At 44.1% G+C, this 17,974-nt stretch overlaps 1 protein-coding gene across 1 annotated transcript; it reads right to left on the bottom strand.

The window, feature by feature from the left end:
• Window positions 1-1,919: 1,919 nt before the first annotated feature.
• Window positions 1,920-14,265, bottom strand: LOC310871027 (schwannomin-interacting protein 1-like). Its single transcript, XM_083782460.1, has 7 exons — window positions 14,153-14,265; window positions 8,367-8,476; window positions 6,509-6,629; window positions 5,771-5,977; window positions 5,210-5,333; window positions 4,573-4,666; window positions 1,920-3,257 (listed from the first exon to the last, which is right to left on the bottom strand). The coding sequence occupies exons 1-7, from the start codon at window positions 14,252-14,254 to the stop codon at window positions 3,206-3,208; spliced, it is 810 nt and encodes a 269-aa protein (XP_083638586.1). The 5' UTR covers window positions 14,255-14,265; the 3' UTR covers window positions 1,920-3,205.
• Between the last annotated feature and the right edge of the window lie 3,709 nt (window positions 14,266-17,974).

Below are 17,974 nucleotides of genomic sequence, written 5' to 3'. Positions count from 1 at the left end.
CAACTTACTGACAGTTTAGTTCCGCAATCCATCAAGTGGGCTTTAATGGCGAATTCTGCCTCCCCGACTGAAGTTGCTCCACATTCACTCCCAGTGCTCCCCGAACCCAAACCCAGATGCAGATGCCTGCCATCCACATGAACTCCTGTGTGGAACAGGTCGGCTTGAACCTCGACCTCCAGGGAGTCCTTATGGCACTTGATCACGACCGCAGCTCTTGGCCTGGGTGGGGGTGTGACGGTAGTGGGAGTCTCAGTCTGCTGCTGCTGTTTTGTCGGCATGATGTCAGGTTCGACTTTATGGAAATAAAATCTGTTGTCAGGAGGGTTTTCTGCGGATTGGGCTTTGGGGCCAGGACGGATCACGCCGAGCTGGCATTTAGTGACTGTGGTACTTGATATTATTATTAGGACGATGATCCAACACCAACACGGTAAATGTAGCTGTACTACCTCCATAGCCTGCATGAGCTCGCAAATCACATGTAGTAGAAGAGATGTAAATGAATTGAACTCCCCAAATCCAAGTTACGCAAGCTACTCAAATACCAAGCTGTATCCAACGAGGCCTGATTAGTAGCCGCAGGCTTCCGTCTCATGATCTCATCATGTCCCCCATTTTTAAATCCCTGTGAATTAAATTATGTCGTTTTTTGTAGGACTTGGTATGTACAGTAGTCCTATGAATTTTTGGTTTTTACGTTTTTTATTAATATTTCGTTTATCTTGGCGTTTAAAGGCGATGTGGTGTATATGTTGCGCTTCATTAAAAACATTGGCCTTTTGGATGTGAGCTCTGTATTTGTCAAATCCAATAGGTGGCAGTATAACTCCACACTTTGCCTTTATCTATCAGCAGCTTGTTCCAGCCCCGTGAACTTGATTTTTAGGGACCATGGATGTCATGTGTGGTGTGGGCGGCCCACTGGCCCCACCACGATACAAATATGAAGTAACTATCTATTACAATGCAACATACTGTAACTCAGTGGCTGGTCCTCCAGTCCAGACCAAGACTGTCAAATATACATTTCTATTAATTTAGTTTTAGGTTTTAGGCTGGGGGAGAAAAAAAACCCCCACACAATAACAACAACGATAAAGCTACTACTGGTAGAATAAATACAAATAGCCTAGTAGAGTTTATAAATCGGCTAAACACCATTATCCATATCTTATTATCTAACATTTCAGCAATTCAGCTGGATATAGCAGTGGGTCTTGATTGTAGATCTTACCATGGTATTGAAGTGGTGAAAATATTTTTTTTTTTTATGTAATTGTATACTCAATACATCTATATAGGCCTACATTGGAATGGAAATGAATAGTTTTAGGCTTAAAAACAAACAAACACAGTCATCAACAACAATTTGACTGATACATCCATAACATCCATAAATTAACAAAACAATAAATGAATGCATGAATAAATACACACACACACACACACACACACACACACACACACACACACACACACACACACACACACACACACACACACACACACACACACACACACACACACACACACACACACTTTTTACTCTTTAAGTACGGTAAACATGCCCCTAAAAGTACACCACTCAAGTAAATGTATGGCAGATTAAGCTCACATAGGCCTACATCACACATCTGTCCCAAATAAGGGGGCACTTCCAGACTACATTTTAATCATTTTCTAGTCAGCTCAAGCACTTTCACATAATTCACAACCCGTGAATCATAGGCACAGTTTAACATGATTTATTAATTGAATTAAAATAGCCAAAGAGTATTGAATTGCAGACTCAAAACAAACAATAGATAGTGATCACACTTAAAACGTTTATTATTTGATATTTCTTCACAAAACATTATAGAGTACTTTACAATAGAAAAAGAAAAACAATTTTAACTTATAGACAGTGTCAAAAATGATCATTCTTACAAAGCTGAAAATGAGTGCAAGAACAGAGAAACACAGCCAGACAACAAGGCATGTTTTTCATCCATATAAGAAAGCTTTTTCCATAAACTTCATAAATCCCTTGAGCTGTTAACATTGTTCCTTACTTTGAATTCTGTTGAAATGGTTTTCACTTTTTGAGAATTTTGTTCGTATCGGCCAACACACTGCAGATTTTCATTTAGGGGGTGTTATTGCAGATCAGCGCAAGACCTGCCCCACACCGATATTTATAATGCCTCCCATAAGACCATATGTTTTTTCAGTTTATCCATCACAGAGAATAAGATCAGTATAGACATCCTATAAAAATATAAAGAAAGCTCAAAATGATATCCGGGTCGTAGAGCTCTGACATTAAAGCATTGTGGAAACTGTGCAACAAAAGCAGATAACATTTACATCCATTTGAGTGTCTAGAATGTTCCAGGCGGGACCTACGCGTTGCAGCCGAGGCAATGTTAACAAGCCACTGTGAAGCTGTGTGCTGCTCATTCTGAACAGATATGTTTGCTATAGCGTAACAGCTTAAATAGTAGGTGTATAATAAACCCAGTGCCCTCAGTAAGCCCAAGACGCTGAACAAGGAAAAGACAAACACAGCAAAGCTCCTCCTGTGACTACGATATACAATATCATAAAAATCCATGGATTCATCAGTGGTATATCATCAACTCAGATGAGGGGCCCTCTCCATCAACCATCATCACCTTTTGGCATGTGAACAAAAGCAGTGCAGTTGTTCCTTTCCAAACCAGCATAGTAAAGTAAAAAACACGATCAGGTAAATCAGAGGTAGGGAGAGAGTACCCCGACCCTTTAAGCAAAGAGTCCTAATTCTGACCTATAATGGTAGCATTAACATTCGCACTATAGCGCATTCGCCATACCGTCTGGAGTCCAGACGGTATAGCGAATGCACTATAGTGCACCGTCTGGACGGTGACGAATGCCTGCAGGAACTGAGGCTACGATCAAAGTAATCACATAACCTGTGAATGTCCTGTTAATGTGTCACCTGACAACATTGGGCGTGCGTGTGTCTTTTGTGTGTTAGAAGCATGTTATATTAAGCCTAAGTTTATACTTCAAAACCACATATTGTCTGCAAGCTAAACAGTCATAAAGACAAAGTATAAATTAGCCATTACTCTCTGGACGATGAACACAGATGTCTGTTAGACAGCGGTGACGAAAGGATGGCCACAGCAGACAAGACGAAGAAACAAGCAGAAAGACGGACGGACAGGGGGGGTTATTTTGAGACGGCTTTCTCTGCCAGGTGCCTTTGTTGACTGTGAGCATGCCTGTCAGGACAAAAAAAAAGAAGAAACGACAAAGAGAAAAGAATTACGTCATTCAAAACGCAAGACAATGCAGCAAAACATTGAAATGCAGTCATATACCAACTTGATCTGGCTTTCTATGTATAGGGGCAAGGCTTGAACAAGCAGAAGAGTGTTTATTTCATATAAAGACTAGAAAAAGTGCCCTTCCGGGCACAGGTCTCCACCAGGTTATCCACAGATCCGTGCAGTTAGAGGTAAAAACACTTTTTGGCCAGTTATAGCGCCACCTTGAGGCTGAGTTGAAATTGTTCATGTGGCATTTCGTCCTCGGCCTAGTGGGAATGTGGGTGCACAATTTCAGGGAAATCACGCGATGTGTTCATGATTTGCAGCATTTTGTTTGAAACTGAGCACTCCTGTGAACTTTGGAAGCCAATCTTAACCAATCAGGATGGAGTCTGATAAATCTGAAAGACCGGTTTCGTTGAATGGCTCTAGAGAGACTGTGTACCAATTTGCGTGATGTTTGGACAAAATCTGTAGGTGTACTGTGCAAAAACTTGTTTTGCACAAAGCGGCCTCCTGGTGGCGCTATAACAGGCCGTTCTGGAAAGTTTGGGGCAGAGGTTCATGGTTGGCATCCAGGGAGTGTGTGTGCAAAATATGGCATCGAAAAACTTGTTTTGCACAAAGCGGCCTCCTGGTGGCGCTATAACAGGCCGTTCTGGAAAGTTTGGGGCAGAGGTTCATGGTTGGCATCCAGGGAGTGTGTGTGCAAAATATGGCATCGACCGGGTTAACGGTGGCCGAGATTAGCTGTTCACGGACACACACACGGACGGACACACAAACGGACACACAAACGGACGGACGGAGTGCAAAACATACTCTCCCCACATGCCTTCGGCCTGGTGGAGACAAATATAGGAAGGAAGGAAGGAAGGAAAGAAAGACCTTTAAAAGCACCTTTATTAAAACTCTGCAGTACATAAAAAATGTCACTTCACAGTTGCAGTTAGCTCATAAGACTAGAGATAAAGATGACAACACTTGACACACTCTTTTCAAAAAGAAAGGTACAATTCCCTGTCCTGCACCACACACAGCACATCTCTCTGAGCCCAGAAAAGGCTAAAAGCCTCTAAATTGTCCACTAGTTTGTGGTGGGCAAACTCCACCCTAAGGCGTGCTGCCACCTGTCCTTCGTGCACTTGTACTCTTCTTTCTTGTAGAAAGAAAGAAAGAAAGAAAGAAAGAAAGAAAGAAAGAAAGAATGAAAGAAAGAAAGAAAGAAAGAAAGAAATATTTTGTATTGTGTGTGAGAGAGACTCACCTGGTGAGATCCTCTATGTCCACCAGCATGGCATCTTGCTCCACATGCAGTTCATCCCTCAACAGCAACAGCTGCACAAGCTCCTCATTCAGACCTGCAACGGAATGTAAAACATGTGAAATAGGGCATTATTAGCTATAACTCAAAATTCTTATTATCAAAAGGTCTCGAAAACAAGAGGGATGTGGCACTTTGCAGACATTAAAGCATAAGGTATGTCATACTTGACCAGACAACCTCAACATTGGTTCAAATGTGTCTGGAAATATTGTTCCAGAATTTACAGGGAAACAATGCAGCATAATAAACAGGGCATGCTGGACCAACTTTAAAGCTGTTTTAACAGCATACAATAAATGCTGGATATACTAAATTGCTGGTTTTGTGAATATCTCCTTATGTGCAAAGCTACAAGAGAAATCTGGGAATCTTTTTGAAATGTGGTCACCATACACAGAATGCGTCTAATGACTGGGCCTTGTTTTTAGCCTAAATATTATAATGACCATGTGGATGATGGCGATACAGTATATCTCACTGTGCATTTGGCCGGTATTTGGGAGAGGCACGTGGAAAATAGGAGAGCAGGCGTGCGTGTTTTGCAGAGTGTGTGTGTGTGTGTGTGTGTGTCACTCACTCTGTATCTGTGAGTGCATGTCATTGGTGATGACCTGGAGCTGACCAAGGCTCATGTCCCTCATGTCTCCTCTCCTCAGACTCCTCCTCATCAAGCCCTCGCTGATGTGCGGTAGGTGGGGCAACTACACACGCACGCACACGTGTGCACACACACACACACACACACACACACACACACACACACACACACACACACACACACACACACACACGCACACACACGATTGATTGAATACTTCATTAACGCAAAACGTACAGAGGTACAGTTGTACAATAATGCTAAAAGAATAACACAAAAAGCCCTGAGGGCTTGTTTCCATTGTGGTCCCGAATGTACGTATACAATGAACAGAAATAGTTCTGGGATATAATGGAGACAAGTATAGAAGTCAGCATGTGTTGCTGGTGTTATTGCGCCGACAATAATTCCTGGATTCATTTCATTTTGAATTTAAACAATGACATGTACAGTATTCATGGTCCACTATTTCCATAACACCCCACAACACGCAAGCACGCATGCAACATAAACATACGCATCGCATAGTCAGTGACTAACCAAGTCAGCTACAGGTGAGCGTCTGTGCTGCTGGATTTGCCTCTCCACCTCGACCTGCATGCGCGCCATGGGTCGCGCCAGGGCCAGCGCCACGCGGGCCTCCTCCTGGAGCCTCCTCTGGACCCTCCAGAACCCCCCGCAGTCGTCCAATGGGTCCGAGTCTTCCTCCGCCGTGTCTCGGTCCGATAAGGACGAACTTTGCTTACTCTGTTGAGGGAGAAGATGTAATGGCGTCACACCCCGGGTATGATGACCAAAATATGGCCCGGTGAACATGGTCAATTATTATTTATCAAGCCCAAATGGATGCATGATAAATTCACAAAACTGTGTTTTTGTTAGATTTTTGTTTTTATTTACAAAAAAAAAATCACACCCGTGTGAACTGAGTGGTGCAACTCCCCTCTCTCTCCTCCCCCCCCTCCTCTCTCTCTCTCTCTCTCTCTCTCTCATTAGCAGGCAACAGTACAGCACTATCTCTCTCTCTGTTTCTGGCAAACAGCGCCCCTACTGGTACTAATAGTCATACTCGTGCTCATTAACGTCACATACATAGGCGGACGACACATAGGCGGACACGGACATTGCTGTTCCTTGGAGTGGTTGCACCAAAAAAAGTGCATGCGTGATATGTGTCAGTCTCTTCTTTCATTGCTTCTTATGCAAAGCCATCAGAGCTTTGCACAGAAACACTCGCGCATAAGAATAAACATAACATAAATATATAATATAGTATACCATGGGGGACAGAGGCGTGTCCAGGCTGGTCTCCGTCCTGCTGTCCTCAGCATCGCTGTCTTTGTCACTGCTACTGTCATTCACAAAACACACCTGCAGGTTGACCCCTGCACTCTGCAGCCTGCAGGGTGGAGGAGGGGAGGGAGGGAGAGAAAGGGTGAGAAACAAGTGACACGTATTAGCCCCCATTTGAAAAGATATGCCAGGGACCCCGGCGGCCCGGCCCGGCCCATAAGAGAAGATTATTATGGCTTTAGCAGTGATTCTCAACCCGTTTAATTTCAAGGACCCCCCAGTTTGACATGCATTAGTCTACGGACCCCATGTAATGGCCGCATTTCTATCTCTGGGACCCCCAATTTATATCGAGTGTACAAATACGTTAAGGCTCCATTTGGTTCCATTTGTACACTCTCAGAGTTACAGACCCATAAGGGTTCATTTGGTTCCTAATTATGGGAACCACTGGAATAGAGCGTCGCAGTCCCGCCACCCTTTCATGACGACGACAGGCCCGGGAAGAGAATTCCCCATTCATTTTTCCCCATAAGACATTTCAAAAAGTATTTATTTAAAGCCTCGGACAAAGCCAACTCTTGTTGTGATAAATCATGACAATAAACACAACCTTTTGGGCCGTGTTGTATCCTTCCCATTTTTTCTTCTTTCTAATTATTTGATCGGCCCAAAACATTGTGTTTATTGTCATGATTTGTCACAACATTTGAATAATTACTTTTTTAAATGTGCCCAGCACGGCCCACTGTTTCCTGCTACTGACTGTAATAATTTACTTACCGTTTAGTCCAGTCATCAGCTCCTATGATTGAATAAAATCCTGTAGCATTCCAGGAAATCTTTCATTTTCCTCCTGTACTCACTCACTCGCTCCATGGCTCTTTTCTACTGTGCTCTGTGTGAAGCCTCTTTGGCTGTTTTGGATTTATGCATCCCTTCCAAGGACGTCTTCAAAAGTGTTTTAAGTCTATACTTTGTACTTTGCTGAAACCATTACTTAATCCTTTCAGACTGACAAAGCCAATCCAATCATTTTGTCAGCTTCTTTATCTCCTGGCAATCTCACGCTCAACATCAATCCTCTGATTAAAAATGCTTCCTACAATATCAGGACACAGCAAAGATAGCTTACATATTGTTTTTAAAAGAGAGCGGGAGGGAGAGATACACATTGAGAGAGAACTCACTGCAACAGGACAAACTATATACTGTATATACTGTATAATATACACCAGTAAGATGCCCGAGGGCGAGGTCGCGTGCACGCATCCGCCTGGGTGACGGCAGACTGCTGGGCTGGCGCTTTGGCATGGGGGGGTCAGATCAACATAATCTATGGAATGAATTCTGCACTGGCCATATATGGAGTGTGTCTTGACTCAGTGTACAGGGTTTGATGAGGTCAGATCAACATAATGTCAGAACAGGTCAGCTCCATATATGGAGATCTAAGCAGTGGCAGCAGTGGCAGTGACTTGAGTGTACAGGGTTTGATGAGGTCTGGCCATATATGGAGCGTGTCTTGAGTGTACAGTACAGGGTACAGAACTGGTCAACTCCATATATGGAGATCTAAGGGTGGCAGTGGGGGCAGTATCCCTGCTTCCACCCTGGATAGCCAACCCTGGATGTATGGCTATCCAGGGTTTGATGAGGTCAGTGTCCTGATCTTCATATATGGAGACGGCCATATGTCACGAGGCGTGATGTCACGAGGCGTGATGTCACGAGGCGTGATGTCACAAGGCGTGATGGACTGATATAGGACTGACATGGAGGGTAATATATTTGCCACACACACACACACACACACACACACACACACACACACACCACCCACCGGGAGGACGGGCCATTCTGGCTGCAGCTGGTATAGATGACTGGCTCGTCGTCATAGAAACTGCCAAAGGCCAGTTTCTGCCTGATGGACTCCCTCTCATTCCTCTGGGCCTGTTGAGGAGGAGGGAATATACCATAGTTAGTACAGTGTATCAACATCAATACAAAATTCACCATATTTTTTTGAAATCCTTTATATTGTCCTCTTCACTCATTCTTCTATATATTCCTTTTACACACAAAGACAATCATAGTGTTGGACTTCTTGGACATTTTCAATTCATATCCTGAATCCACTGATTCATGCGGTGCTGCCATTAGGCCAAAATAATGTTCCACAAGATATCAAATACTCTCTGAGCTGATTTAGGTCACCGTGGTCATGGCCATGGCCACATTTGTTGTTGTAATTGGCCGTCTCCCCAGAGGAAGAATTATTTGGATGTTGGTCACTCCATTACCTGTTCCATCATGCTCAAGTCTGATGGTCTTAACATGTCCTGTTCCGGGTCAGTATCCCATAGAGCTTCATTTGATTTCCGCAAGCAGCAGATTTGAACCGGAAACACATATGAAGGTCTCATGTCGGGTGTCAAAGAAAAACCTGGTTTTAAAATTGGCCTAAAGCACACGATAATTGATGGGATGGTCAACAATAATGGACTTCTCATCACTCACTACGCTTCTGACAGTTCACGACTCCACGGTCAATAGACTATGACAGATGTGTTAAAAACAAATGTCATGTCATCTAGCGATGATTTTAGTGACCTGATGTGTCACGCTTGTTTGCTTGAATATCCATTCTTATTGGTGGGTGGCACTATCATGCGATGAAGAATACATCTTAGCCTTTCTCTTTCATCTTGTCTTTTGGTGTTCAACACTCCATCCATTGTTCTTAACCCATTCTGGGCGGGAACCCATTTGGTGTTAGCATTATGTTATGCTTTAGCTATTGAAAAATAGCAGATCTACAAGCTACGAGCTTGTAGGTCCTTATACTGTATATTTTTTTAAACTCAGGATTTTGAAGACATTTTTAGAATCTGATCTCAGGTCAAAATGCGTTAAAGAACCACCATTCTTCTGTGCGTTAGAATCTGATCTCAGGTCAGAATATGGAGGATTATAGAGGTACGGGAAACAAAAGGTCAGATAGAAGGAAGACATAAGGGAGAGATTTGAACTTGGACTCACAACAAGGAGCATGTGGTCTGTGCACTGGCTGAGCCACTATAGGCACCCCCAAAGAAGAAAGAGTTTTAGACCCAAACGAGTCATTCGCATTATGAATTCAATGTCGCCCACTCCAGAGGAAAAATGAATGGCATAGCATGCTGCTACCTCAGCCTGATATGATTTGCTATCCTGGAACCTCACTGGGGAAGATGTATTTATATTCCATGACTGTACCAATTGCCCACATCCCCAAGGCAGCCTACTCACTAACTGCCAGTGCCAAACACGCAGGCACGCACGCACGCACATACACACGCACGCACATACACACGCATGGACATATCTCTCACACACACGCCTATAACATATACAGTAATAACAGCACATATATATACAGTATATAAGTACACCCTTGAGCCAACTCAAGTGCAAGTCATTTCCATTCCATTATATCGATAGAGCTCTCAAATGAGCAGTTAGACTTCAGCCACGCAAGGTGCACACACACACACACACACACACACACACACACACACACACACACACACACACACACACCTATTTCAGACTGTGACGCATTTTTCGACGAGGCCGTGATATAAGTGTATATAAATCACTGTTGGCCATTTCCATTTTCGGACCAATACGCTCTGCCTTCTGTTCCTTCACAATGGTCAGTCAGGTGTCCTATACTGACCCCCCCCCCCCCCCCCCCCCCCCCCCCCCCCCCACACACACACACACACACACACACACACACACACACAGACAGACAGACATGTCGCTCCCGGTCATTTACTCCTCTTCATCAGAATCAAAATGTATGAGACTACAGCTCATTCACCACACATCCGTTATACGAGCCAATTCCAACTGTATATATGCCCATAATTCTATTCTATACAGTATAGGCTATACTGTATAAGAAACTATAGTATACCAGGTATACAACAGATCCCCATACTGTATACGGACACACCCTCAATCATATATCCCCTCTCTCACACACACACTTATGGGTGATTCACAGCAGCACACCTATATGGTGTTGAAACTATCGGGTATTTTAATACACGGAATATACACTGCAAAATAGCATGCACGCGCACACACACACACACAGACACACACACACACACACAGACACACAGGACACACAAGACACACACCATTTGCGCATGAATCAATCCACACACCTGGTAAAAGCGTTTCTCCTGGTGCACCATTCTTCAGCGCATTATAACAGGCAGCTTGCCCTGCCCTTCTTTACACTGCAGTGAAGCCAAACCCAGGAGACGCTCTCATATACCGCAGCTACGCGCAGGAGGGAGGGAGGGAGGGAGGGAGGAGAGAGGGATGGAGGGAGGAGAGAACACGGAAGGGGAGGAGAGAAAACAGATGGATATGGATGGTGGGACCGAGGGAGGGAGGATGTGGGGATGCTGGGAGCAGAGGGAAGGAGGCGGGGTTCTTACGGCCCCGCCGCTGCTGCTTTCAAGGCCCACTTATCTGTTCTCCATCTTTTGTCTCTATACCTTTTACCTCTCTCTCTCTCTCTCTCTCTCTCTCTCTCGCTCTCTCTCCTTAAATGGGAGGGGGGGGGGGGAGGTCAAATGAGTGGCAGAGATAAATCAAAGTAAGAGGAAGCAGAGAGCATATACTGTATATGCTCTGCTTCTTACTCACAGAGCATGCATATGCTCTGTGCCAAAAAACAACAGATCTATACTACAAGCTCACAATGCATCGCGGATATGACGCGTTGCAAGCGTGTAGACCTGCTATTCTCCGTGTGTGCATTAATACTGTTGTACGATGACAGAATATAAATAAGGCTTAATGGAAACAAAAGCATATCTCTCCAGGAGTGATGGTGTGGACTGTGTGATGCTGGCCATGGCGTGCGTGCGTGCGTGCGTGCGTGCGTGCGTGCGTGCCTGCGTGCGTGCCTGCGTGCGTGCGAGGGAGGCGGGGCTGCGTGCGTGCCTGCGTGCGTGCGAGGGAGGCGGGGCTGCGTGCGTGCCTGCGTGCGTGCGAGGGAGGCGGGGCTGGCTCTAAGCTAATCATGCTGTGACGAATGAAGGCTGTGCCAACAGAACAGAAAACACTTAACGGAGAGAGCTTCGGCTTCTTATCAGAACAGCTTATTATCTGCATAATACTGAAGTGTTCATTGAACAGTCCGCTGCATAGTAACAGATTTCAACATGGCATTTGAACAATATGGCATTACACCGTGCGTCCCTGGGCTGGCACCAGGGACACGCACACATAGACATCAAAGAGGGGCTTGAAGCCCCTGCCCTTTTTACCCGTCTGTATAAAACAACTGCATGCCCTTTCCAGACCAAGAATGCACCATTTGCTATGGTGAAAGAAATGCAAATGCCATTCAGGAGAATTGCTTTTTCTCCTGAACTTGAACGCAGTATTTTGCGTTGAACTAATTTTGTTTAGAAATCCATGTCGTACACATCATACATCTCCACTAGCTAAAGAGTGCTGGGTTGCGTCCCGAAAATACCTGATCTACAAAATATCATTATACATTCACACACACACACACACACACACACACACACACACACACACACACACACACACACACACACACAGGAAACCATGCAAGGCACCACCCATCACATCAGGAGCAATTAGGGGTTCAGAGTCTTGCTCAAGGACACTTCGACACTAACTCTGGGGGAGCCCACAGGGTTCGAACTGGGAACCTTGCGGTTACCATCCGGCCACTCTACCCCTGAACCACCGCCGCCTGGGTAATTAAGCAACACTATATCAATACCAATATTTAGAACCACTATCTGACTTAAAGTTAATCGAACACATTTGTTTTATATCTAAAAACCCGTATTTCACACATAAAAACCCCTTGTATCCTGAACATCATTCAAATATTATTTGTTTGATCGGTTCGTAGATCCACTATATATAAATGATATAGTTTGAAATAAACGTATATAGTTATATAGTTCGAATAAACGTTTGAAATAATCATGATTGGCCGGTAGTGCTGTCGCCTCACAGCTAGAAGGTCCTGGGTTCGATTCCTGCTGGGGACGCTGTGGGCACTGGGGGGCGTGTTCCCTCCTCTGCGTCATCAGCGCCCATACCCGAGGCGGGGTTGGCGAAAGGGCTTCTGTGTGGAGTTTGCATGTTCTCCCCGTGTCCCTCTAGGGTAGGTACCCTCACAAAAAAACATGCAGTAATCCTGGTCTCTAAGCATGATGGAGGGGAAAGGAACTGGTCGGAATAACATGTTCCTTCCATGCGCTACAACCCCGGAAACTCTCCCCTGTTAGGAGAAAAGCAGCAGCTTGGACTCCTCATGCATAGAAGGAAGCATGAGGTCAGTCCACTGCCCCCCCCCCCCCCCCAGGTTGGCAGAGGATTACATTAGATAAAAAAATGGGTTGCAAAATTGTGGGATCAAAAAATTTAAAAATAAGGACTATACAAGCTCTCTCTCGCTTCATATCACAGGTTACAGTGCGATGAGCCGGAACAGCACAAATGCTTGGAGGCTCGATCTTGCTCACACATGCATGCACTGAAAAGAACACACACACACACACACACACTCATCTTTCATCCTTATTCCTTCATTTATATTTCAAGTTTGTTCTCAGAGGCCTGCAGGCACATACAGTATGACACCGTTGCGTTGCACTCCTAAATTATTATAGTTAATGTTCTGCTTTTTTATTAGGTTTTTTTATGTAACTGTTTTTATTAGTAATGCACCGAATATTCGGCCGCAGAAAATATTCTGCAGAAAATGGCTAAAAAAGCATTTTCGGCCTATTCGGTTTCGGCCTGAATAGGCAGAAAATATATCACAGAATAATGTATGCAATTAATGCATTCAAATGAGCTGAATAAATGTTTTATGGACCCATAACAGTGATTATTATTGAAGTTAAGTTTTGCCATAACCATAAATCAGGTAGCTTTAAGGTACGGCAATGACAGCAATGGTAGGCAAAAATATATATAATATTAAATATATTTGGATATTCGGTATTCGGTTTTCGGCCAACTGTTTCTTATATTCGGTATTCGGTTTCGGCCAAGAATTTCCCTTTCGGTGCATCCCTAGTTTTTATATATTATGTAAATTGTTGTCAGTTGTAACCTTTTGTAGTCTACGTAGGATTCTTTCAAAAAACGAGATATTGTGTCTCAATGATTTTTTACCTGTATGAAAAATAAATAATCATCAGCTGTATCATCAGTCTCACCCTGTCATGCTATTGTATAATTATACCAATCACAATATGCAATATGGCAATAGGCGGCAGGCCTATAGTTTTCCTCTAAGTGGGATAAGATGATCATCATTTTCCATAGCATGATGGAAATAAGCCCGTTTAAGGAACATCTGGATTGGATTGTCATATTACATTTTGTGTTAATTTGATCTGTGATATATAGCACCATGACTCGGTGGAGTCGGTACCTATAGGACCTATGTGGAGGATACTGAATTTAAACCCCATTTAAACTTATAGTTGTTCCCTGATGGCGTGCAACGAAAATATAGCAAGCAGATCATGGGACAGGGACAGAGAGAGAGAGAATACTCACGGAGATGCTGGACAGTCTGGGTCGACTCCCGCTATCATAATCATCAGTCTCCAGCGCAAATATGTCCTGGAATTCCTCAGCCCAGCTACGGCTATTCACCATGCTGCTGCCTCTTCCTCTTCTCCCGTGACGTAGAGCACAGCTGTCATCATGTCCACAGTCCAGCCACCATTGTCCTGCTGTGTGCCTTCTCATGAATACGGCTCCCTCCTCCTCCTCCTCCTCATTCATGGCATGTCCACATCACAGTCCTCCATTGTGGCCAACAGTGGGAGGAGCAGTTATCAGGATGGAAGGCGGGGCCAGAATCGGACTGATGACCATCTCTGCCTGGTCACTTAGCAGTATCAGGCACTTCCATTGTGCCATCTCCCCCCCCCCCCCTCCCCCGTGGTCACAGAGATAAAACAGAAGGTAATGACTACAAATACTGTTGTGATCATTATTGCTTTATAGACTGAACATACTAATGAATTATCAGCCATGAAATAGAAAACATATGACTCACGTTCATTGTAGAGACTAAAGGACACAGATGTGAATGGCAAAGCAGCATCGAAGCAAAACAACCCAGGAAAAGGACAGATGCAGTGAGGTGATGGGTCTCTGGCAGCACAGAGCATCTTAAGCTGGTACATGAGAGAATTTACAAACACGGATTATTGCAAAGGCTACAGTACTTTGTCATCACATGCGCCTGTTCTCACGCATGGTTTAACTACAGTCTCCTGTTAGATCTCTGCGTATTGCGTTAGTGCTAGGGAATTCCCTGAGGTAACAGTAGGCTAGAGTGTGAAAATATCATAATGGACAGAATGGGGTGAAGGGGGATGGGTGTCCTTCTGCAGGAGTTGTACATTATCTTGGGAGCTTGACACAGAGCACAGTATGACTGCTTTCTCAGTAGATTGCGTCATGTAGACCTGCAATATCATTGCTATACACAGCAGTATTATAGCAATATACATTTTTATTTGAAGAAAGCCTCCATATGATTGACAGTGAGCAAGGTTCATGGTGATGTTGCCGAGCAGCCACAAACTGCAGGGAATGAAGGGAGCCCTCATCCAGTGCCACTTTGACTATGCGTGTACTTCATGGTACAGAGGTATCTCCAAGCTTTTGAAAACAAGGCTGCAGACCTCCCAAAACAAGCTTGTGAGGTTACTGCTAAATTTGAACCCCAGGTCTCATCTTACCTCTGCCCACTTTAGTAGCCTGGGATGGCTAAGGGTGGAGGAGAGAGTATCTCAGCTCTCATTGTGTCTGGTCTTCAAGATCCTAGGTGCCTCTGTTCCAGAGTACCTGCTGGGCTACCTGCCCAGAGTGAGGGATGCTCACAGGTACTCAACCAGAGGAAGTCCTTATGATCTAGTTCCCCCCAGTTTCAGGACACTCATGGGAAAAAATGCTTTTTTCTACGCAGCCACTACTCTGTGGAATGCCCTCCCTCCAGCCCTGAAATCCCTAAATTCTATTGCAATATTTAGGAAAGACCTGAAATCATGGCTCCATCTACACACTCACTGGTCATAGTTAGCTTCCGACCCTGGATAGCCCATGCTCAGGACTATTCTCTCAGGGTACCTCTTGTCCTATGTATATAGCTCCCAGCCTTATATATAAGGATTATTTATTATATGTTCCATGGTTGTTTTTGTCTGTACAGTATGTATGTGTATAGTTTCATGTTTCAAAGTGGACCACAATGGAAACAAGCGAAGGCTTTTTTGTGTCTAAGTCCATTTGGCGTTTTTTTAAAATGATGTCAATTTCTGTAATTTTCTTGAACTGCCAATAAAGTATTCTATCTATCTATCTATCTAGTACCTGAATTGCTTCCGTTAGGCATACTGCCTTTCTGACTGAACAGGGCATTTCTTCTCAATGGACAGTAGCTTGGGTGTTTCCATCTAACAAATACATGTAGCTATCAAATGGTGAGCTAACCAAGCCCTTTACAACCCTTAAACATGTGTAAAGAATGTCACTATGAGAGGCCCAATTTCTGATTTTGTGAACTCAACATCCAAAACATCCTGCTGCACTCATCCATAAGGCTGGAATAGTAGGAATACACAAAATGCTTTAGTATAGCCACAGCAGTATAGCTGCCTATAAGAAGACCAGTCCAAGAGATTGATGGCTGGCAGAGAAATTGTTTGGTGGACATTAATAGATACAATATATTTTGTGATAATTAGAAAGGACTGTAAATAAATACCTTCAAAATAACCCAGCAGGGAGACCAAATATCGTGCTGTATTACCTTAAAAATTAGTGAGTAGCCCTTTAAATTTTAAATGACAGTCACTGTACCAAAAAATAGAAAGATACCTTAAAAAATGATTTGGAGACAGATTAAATAAAGTTCTGAGAAAGTTTAACAATTATTTTAGTAGGTATAAAGTCAATGTACATAGAGAATGTGCTACATGGTTCAGAATATGAATAGCATTTACATCCATAATAATTTATGTGCTACATGGTTCAGAATATGAATAGCATTTACATCCATAATAATTTAGAGTATTCAAAAGGTTCCAAAATGGATCCGAACTGAACTGAACCCGAACCACCACTTCACAGTATTGAATACTGCAGGCTAAATACTGCAGATCGTCACTTTTGATATAAAGATCATTGGCTGGAGATGATTCATGTCCGCAATGTCAGATGACAAGACCAGGGTTGGCGGTCTCTCATTAGTCCAACGCATTGATGATGAGGATGCGTAGCGACAGAGTTCATCTTCCTTGGTTCAGTCATTGATGGCCATAGACCGGGAAAGCACAGAGGCTGGTGTTGCTATGGCAACCTGCTGATAACATTCTTTCCCTGCCATCTTTGAACTCTAACAGAGAAAAGTACGGCTATCTACTTTCTCACTGGGCATCAAGTTAACTTGACTGGGGAAAGCCTAGACAGTAAATGAACTGAACATGGCATCAGGAAACCCATAATATATAAATATAAATATGATAAAATACTATAAAGGATAATATAGGGCTGAGATGATTAGGCACGTGGATGGTGACAGGACATTAATGATAAGAGGAACAACGCTGTGTAAAAAGGCAGTAGGCTAAGAGTAAAATGATGATATGATGACTGAAGAGTAAGGTGACCATATGAATGACCTATTTGGCATGGGCCAATCACACTCGATCGTTTCGTGAAATATAGCAAACTACTGTATTCAAGATTAGAGATGTCCCGATACTTTATCGGTATCGGCCCCATTTTGGTACTATCGGTATATATGCCAGTCTAACCAGCGATCCAACACAGGGGTAAGGGGTAGACACTCTGGCAGGTAAATAAAATGTTGGGGCATGTGGAGTCTGCTATAAACACAAAACGATATATATATATATATATATATATATATATATCGGGGGGGGGGGGGCTGCGGGTACGAGGGGATTTGGTTGTAGGGAGACATCCCCATGGGGATGGGAGGTCTTTTTTTCCGGGCGTCATGGCATCTGACGTGCCAGTAGTTGGGGGGGGTGTGGTTATCATAACAGAGGACGGCTGCTCGGAGGGCCATGGAGGCTGCTGGGGGGGCTGTGGAGGCTGCTAGGGGGGCCGTGGAGGCTGCTGGGGGGGCCATGGAGGCTTCAGCACAGAGGGAGGCCACTGGTTCCAGGTGAGTTGCAAGGGAGGAAAGAACGGAGGAGTTGGGGGCTTCGCGGGCCATCGGAGGGGAGGATATTGGGGATTCTGACCAGAAGGAGGCCGCAACCCAGGCCATCCGAAGGGAGGATATGGGGGACTCTGGCCAGAAGGAGGCCGCACCCCAGGCCATCGGAACGGAGG

This window comes from Protomyctophum parallelum (assembly GCF_964188405.1).
Source record: "Protomyctophum parallelum genome assembly, chromosome: 14".
Lineage (NCBI taxonomy): Eukaryota > Metazoa > Chordata > Actinopteri > Myctophiformes > Myctophidae > Protomyctophum > Protomyctophum parallelum.
The sequence above is the reverse complement of the archived record's forward strand: the minus strand, read 5'-3'. Positions and strand labels throughout refer to the sequence as shown.